This window comes from Phodopus roborovskii, unplaced genomic scaffold (assembly GCF_943737965.1).
Source record: "Phodopus roborovskii unplaced genomic scaffold, PHOROB, whole genome shotgun sequence".
NCBI classification, from domain to species: Eukaryota; Metazoa; Chordata; class Mammalia; order Rodentia; family Cricetidae; genus Phodopus; species Phodopus roborovskii.
The window spans coordinates 5,043,095-5,050,003 of record NW_026126575.1 but is presented as its reverse complement, the minus strand read 5'-3'; the positions used below and the strand labels follow the sequence as shown (position 1 = coordinate 5,050,003).

At 47.6% G+C, this 6,909-nt stretch overlaps 1 protein-coding gene across 1 annotated transcript; it reads left to right on the top strand.

The window, feature by feature from the left end:
- Window positions 1–324: 324 nt before the first annotated feature.
- On the top strand, window positions 325–1,790 carry Trh (thyrotropin releasing hormone). The gene is made up of 2 exons (XM_051203314.1): window positions 325–553; window positions 1,081–1,790. Exons 1-2 carry the CDS (start codon window positions 355–357, stop codon window positions 1,632–1,634), a joined length of 753 nt encoding a protein of 250 aa, XP_051059271.1. The 5' UTR covers window positions 325–354; the 3' UTR covers window positions 1,635–1,790.
- The last annotated feature ends 5,119 nt before the right edge of the window (window positions 1,791–6,909 follow it).

Genomic DNA, 6,909 nt, shown 5'->3' with positions numbered 1-6,909 from the left:
TGGGGTTAGAATGTAGATGGAACCTTGGGGACAATTTTGGCTGCGATGGCTTTAGCTTCTCTGGCGGCTGCTGCAACCTTGATGGTTACACGGGGATGAAAATGTCAATCCCAAACGCAGGGCTAACTTCCCTAGCTTTGGAAGACTATAAGGGTTGGCGGGGACGGAGAGATTCCCACAACTCCTGGCTTGGATAGGCACCTTGGCACCCTAGTGGACCAGGAGAGTTGCCAAAGGCTTAGAGGCTCCAGACAAGTGCCAGGTGACCCTGTTCTGGGAAGGAAGGGAGGGTGATCCCAGAGCAGCACGGTGCATTTACCTTTGTTCCCATTGCTCTTGACCCTAGACGCCACGATGCCGGGCCCTTGGCTGCTGCTGTCTCTGGCTTTGATGGTCACCCTAACTGGTATCCCCGAATCCTGCGCCTTGCTGGAGGCAGCCCAGGAGGAGGGTGCAGTGACTCCCGGTCTGGGGAACGTCCAGATGCGGCCAGAGCGTCGATTCTTGCGGAAAGACCTCCAGCGGGTCCGAGGGGATCTGGGTGCAGCCTTAGGTAAATATAGGGGGAGGGGAGCTGTGTGAGGGGTTTGGGGGAGCCACCTGTCATGCTCCTTCCAGACTTAAGTTCAGACTGTCTCATAACCACTTTCTCAACAGGGTGGAGAGTTGACCAGCCCTTGGTACCACAATAATTCTCAGTGCTAGAAATAATTAGAAGACGGACTTTCAATAGTCACAATTTCATGTGGTCCCTATCTGGCAGTTTTAACTACCGTTTACTATGCACTTGTATGTATCACCCTGTCCGTAAGGGCACACTGCTATTTGGTACTGAAGTGAGGTTCAGAGAGCCTCAAGTCACCCAGCAAGGAAGCAGAGAGCTGGGACTGGAAGCCAGAGGCAGTGCCCTTGACCATAAGGGTGGGGGTGTCCATTTAAGGCCTCAGGAAAAGGCAATGGGAGGGAAGAGCTGCTGGAAATGTTAGAAGAGAATTGGAAGCCTGGAGTGGGTCATGGCCTGCAGGCAAGTGGTCCTGATGAAGGGACCAGATTCTCCCACACTAGCTTTTTCTTCTCCAGACTCCTGGATCACAAAGCGCCAACATCCAGGCAAAAGGGAGGAGGAAGAAGAAATTGAAGCTGAAGAGAGGGGGAACTTGGGAGGAGGAGCCTGGAGCCCCCACAAACGACAGCACCCTGGCCGCCGTGCCAACCCTGATAAGTATTCATGGGTAGAAGCAGAGGAGAGCAACTGGGTGCCACCGACAAGGTCACCAGGTATTTTTCTGGAGTCCTGGTACTTAGACCAAGTCAAGCGGCAGCACCCTGGCCGGAGATCTTTTCCCTGGATGGAGTCTGATGTCACCAAGAGGCAGCATCCAGGCCGGAGGTTCATAGATCCCAAATTTCAAAGAAGCTGGGAAGAAAAAGAAGAGGGAGAGGGTGTCCCAATGTCTGAGAAACGCCAGCATCCTGGCAAGAGGGTGTTGGGTCAACCTTGTGGGCCCCAGGGGATTTGTGGCCAAACAGACCTGCTCCAGTTCCTAGGAGACCTGAGCAGGGGCCAGGAGACCCTGGAGAAGCAAAGTCCACAGCTGGAAGCCTGGGACAGGGAGCCTCTCTTCGAGGATTAAGCCCAGAGTCAGTCAGGCTTTAAGTCTAGGATGACTGAAGCCCTGTGTGCTCTACCCATCTCCTTTTCCTCCCTTAGACGTTAAACCCAAGCCCTCTGTACATAGATGGCATCCAATCCCCTTTCTTACCCACTTTAAGGACCCCAAATAGGAAGTGTCCCTGCAAGCAAGAGGTACATATTTCATTCATTGTCTTTGTCCCCAACCTTCTAAGGGACCTCCTCAGAAAGGGTGGAATTGAAAAGTTTTGGTGTTAAAATCTAATTTCCATCTTCTGCCCCATATGGCAAGACTGACCTGGTATAATTTCAGCACACACACACAACAATCCCAAAGCTGGGGCTCCTGAGCAGTTTGGGATATTCAGACATGCTGGGGTGGGGGGGTCACATCTTATATATACCCCTGCTCTTGTTAATTTCAACAATAAAACATATGTTATCTGTTGTTCTGCTTTTCTGTATAGATTGTGGTTTTTCATTGGGGGTTTTGGGGATGGCACCTGGCCACAAACTCTGCTCAGGGGACTGTCCCTAATCTCAGCTAGGTTAATCTGGCAAAGGGTCTGGCTCTGGAGTGTTTGGCTGGGTGTGGTGGGTGAAGATTAGGGGCTGGGACAGACATTGATGTCTGCCTGGTTGGAGGAGAGGGGGACAGGTTACTGTGCCTAAAACTAGGGGACTTCTGTTGTCAGTGCTGGGAGGCAGGCTAGGAAGGGACAAATTGAAGTTACCTGACTGACACCTTATCCATGAGCACTATCCCTGAACAGGGACTTAAATGTTCTAGATGCTATTACTAAGTGAAGTAATTGGCTCCTATGCAACCTTTAACTGGCACCAACTTATTTGTGTGGGTATATGTGGCACTTCCTTTAGCCTGAGACTGCACACACCTTGCTTGGTATAAGCTAATGTTAGAGGGGAGATGCTCTACATTTGGCAACTACATTTCCCAGCCTCCTTTGTGGGTAGAGTCATGTGGTCAATTCTGGCCAATGGGCTATTATAACACTTCGCATCTTGTCTGAATGACTTGTGTAGGACATTCCTCTTAACTCTTCCTACTCTGGTAGCTCAGGCTTCCCGTGTAGTTGCCAAAAGACATGGTAGGATTTGAGATCCTGGTCTCAACTGATGGGAGTGAGACAAATCACTGTGCCAGTCTTAGGTGTGCACGAAACGAACAAACTTAACATAAGTCACTGAGAGTCACTAAAGAGTTAACAGACTTAACAAGTTGCAACAAACAGCCTGCCTTTTCCCACTACACAAAAACCCTTCCCAACTTTTGTTCCCCATCAAAGCCTCCTAGATCAGGGCCTGCCCTGAAGAAGGTATTTGATAAATACTCATCGCATGGAAGTTACAAGCTTCAAGTCACTTCTATTTTAGCTTCCTTATCTGACTTTCCACCAGTGGGGAAACAAGATGAGAGAACAGAAGAGGACAGCGTGGCATGAGAAACACTGGTTCTGGGAACTGAAAAGGAAGGAGACACAGGCTAAACAGAGAGGGCTTCCTGGAGGAAGGAGGAAATCGCTAAGCACAAGTCTAAATAGAGAAAAAGCACCCAAGGCAAAAGGGTAGGGCATTGACAAGGGTCCATGGCAGAGACCTTGTGTTCTGAGGGAGTATGTGAGGTCAGTAGTGTGCAGGAGCCTCTCTCCCCTCTCCCACTCCCTTCCTCCCCTGAGAGAATAAACACTGTGTCTTCTCCTGTCCAACCCTTTCAGGCTCAGTCTGGTTCCCACACAGAAGCTTTGAGCCCCTGGGTCTATAGGATGACTCAGTGGGTGTGCTGTCTAGTTTTGTCAATTTGACACAAGCTAAAAAGAGGAGGCCTTAATTAAGAAAATGCCTCCAAAGGTGAGGCTATTGGCAGGCAAGCCTGTAGAACATTTTCTTAACTAGTGATTGGTAGGGAAGGGTCCATCCCATTGAGTTTGGAGACACCCCTGGACACAAGTGGTTTTGGGTTCTGTAAGAAAGCAAGCTGAACAAGCCAAGAGGAGCAAGCTAGTAAGCAGCACCCCATGGCCTTCATATCAGCCCCTGCCTACTGGTTCCTGTTCTGTTTGATTTTCTGCCTTGACTTCCCACAATGGACTATGAATTAGGTATGTAAACCAAACAAACACTTTTCTCCACAAGTTGCTTTTGATCAAGGTATCTCATCACAGCAATAGTAACACTAATTAGAACACGTTTATGAGGTATTGCTTTGACAGTCCTGACTATGTTGTTTTGGGGAAGATTGTATAAGGACTTCAAGACTTTGGGTTAGAAAAGCCATGAGTGTCGAGAGCTCAGTGAGCTGTTCTTTAGGAGTTTAGGAGATAAGAATGTTGAGAGCAGCCAGGCAGTAATGGTGTAAGTCTTTAATCCCAGAACTATGGGAGGCAGAGGCTGGTAAATCTCTGTGAGTTTGGGGCCAACCTGGTCTGCAGAGGGAGCTCCAGGATAGCCAAAGCTACACAGAGAAACCCTGTCTCAAAACAAACAAAAAGAATGTTGAGAACAATACAGATGATGGAGGTCCGGTTTATGATGTTTCAGAGGAAAGCAAAGAATCTACTGGGTCATTTGAAGAATATGTGGTGTCTGGTCAGCTGTGGCTGAAGAATTAGCAAGAGACCAGAACCATGGAAGCAAAACTTTTGTTTTGCTGGGATAATTATACTGGGCAGGTGGAGCTGAGGAATGGGCAATGATTGAGAGGAGACCAGCCCCATCCAGGTAAAACCTTCTAGGAAGTGTTTCTTGAGAGTCAACACAAGAAGCTGTGTTCTACAGGTGGTCTAGGCTGTACCTTGTACTGGCAACCAAACTTGGTAATGTGTAAGAGTCTCCCAAGTGGTGCCAGTTTTGAAGGTCCGTAAAGGTCATGGAAAGGCTCAGCACTGTGAGAAGCCAGGAGAGACCATTGGCAAAAGTGCTGCCTCATTAGCAATTGAAACCCCAGGATTGAGGGGTCATGAAGAAAAATCTAGGATGAAGAGAGACCAAGAGGGGCTTTTGGTGAAAGTGCAGCCCAGCTGCAGTCTAAGGCCTAAGTATTTTGGAAAAACCCAGTACCATTGGATGACTACCAAGAATAGTAGCAACAGTGGGGTGTAGCCTGCCTAAACTAAGAAGACAAGCTGTAAGTGTGCTGCACAGGGCAGACTCTTGGAGGAGCCCAGAAGATCATGAGTTGATCACCAAATACTGGACACTAAGGTTTGGGGTTTTGTTTGTTTGTTTGTTTGTTTTGAGGCAAGGTTTCCCTGTGTAGCTATGACTATCCTGGAACTTGCTGCTCTTGAACTCAGAAATCCACCTGTCTCTGCCTCCTGCTTGCTGGGATTAAAGAAAGGTATGTGCCACCACTGCCCAGCTGACATTGAGTTATTGACACTTTTGAAGTTTATTTTGCATTGTTCAAATTTTGACTGTGCCCTAGTTCTTCCCTCTTGAAGAAAGTTGGGATTTCTTTTTTGTTTTGTTTTGTTGGTTTTACAGGAGTCCACAGTTGAGAGACTTTAAACTTTTGAAAAAGAGATACTGGTGTTTTACGAAGACTTTGGATGTAAAACCAGAGCTGTCCTGATATGAGGTATGTATGCAGCAGCTCTCTAGTGTACAAACCCCAACTTGAATCTAGAGTTAGTTGCTGATGACAGCTTTCTGTCCAATTTCAGGTCTGAAGTATGTGTGGTTGATGGATTGCTTGACTCTGGTACTAGACATTGAACTCAGTACCCTTCTTCACATACAAGTGCTCTACTACTGAGCTATACCCTGTCCAGCACGGTATTTTAAAAGTGCTCTCATGTTAGAGCACATATCCGTACTTCCTTTTTTATAGCCAATGGTACTCTCTTGTGCTGATGGGCACTCTCTCATAAAAACCTAAGTATGTTAGGGTTGAAGATATAGCTCCATGGTAGAGCACTATCTGGCTTGCATGAAGCTCCATTTCCAGCACTATGCAGCCATAGTGTGAAGTGGTGGATTCCCATGGTCTCAGCTTGTGGGAGGGGGGTCATAGGAAGCTCCCTGAAGACCAGGAATTTGGGGACAGCCTGAGCAGCAACAGTCTTGTAAAAAGATAGAAGCAAAAACAAAACACCAAACTGAATATATGAAGTGTGTGTGTGTGTGTGTGTGTGTGTGTGTGTGTGTGTGTGTGTACCCACCCCTTTCTTGAACCCATTTTAAGATTACATTACTTTGTTTTTTTGGTGGGTTTTTTTTTTTTTACTGTTTTTTTTAAAGTCTCACTAAGCTGCCCAAGAAGATCTGTGTGCATTTTTCCTGCATGTATGTCTGTATACCATGTGCTTGCCTGCTTTCCACAGAAGTTAGAAGGGGCATCAGGTCCTCTGGGACTTGTGGCTGCTGGAAACCAAACCTAGGTCCTCTGCAAGAGCAGCAACTACTCTTAACTGCAGAGTTCTCTTTTCTAGCCTCAGTGACTTTTTAAATGGCTTTCCTAAGTGGTACAGTCACTGGCTTGTCAGTCATGTAATGTGAATACAGTAATGGCCTTTAGATCTCTCCACTCCCATGATGGCCCCTGAAGTATGGCTCCATCAGTCCAGCTACCTGTGCCACCTTCTTTCCCTTGCTGCCCCTGAAAAACAATGACAAGCACCCAGTTCCTAGGGCAATATTCAAAGCACTCAGCAGACATTAGTCAATCAGCACACATGCCCTGACCGATCAGAATGTCCAGATTCTGACTCTTTGCACCTGTAAGGCTCAGGGATGGGAAGAGGTGGGTGCTGTTAGACTGGGTTCCACTTCCTGTATGCTGGTTACCATGTTTCACTGTGCTGTCCTAATGATTCCTCCTTAGCTGTCACCTTAGCCATCACTTGGCCAGAATGTGACACTGCAGTCCTGAGGTCCTCTCCTTCAAAACAGTTTTCACAGTCTGTAATTGCACCTTCCTGAGACTGGGTGTTCCCAGAACCAGCCCTCAGACAAGGATCTGGACACCGTTTACATATATGGACATCAATCCCAGGAAGCAGTGGTCTGGAATGGGGGGAGGCAGATACAGGGAAGGGAAGGGAAGGGAAGGGAAGGGAAGGGAAGGGAAGGGAAGGGAAGGGAAGGAAAAAGGGGAAGAATCCAAGCTGTACTGGTAAACAGGTTAGAAATGGGATTCCATCTTTTTGGGGACTCTTGGAAGACATAGACATACCTTGGAGTTGTTCAACTTGAAAGGCTGAGGAAACTGGGAATATGTCTACCAGTTTCCTTGAGTCAGAAGCTGAGGGCTCCTC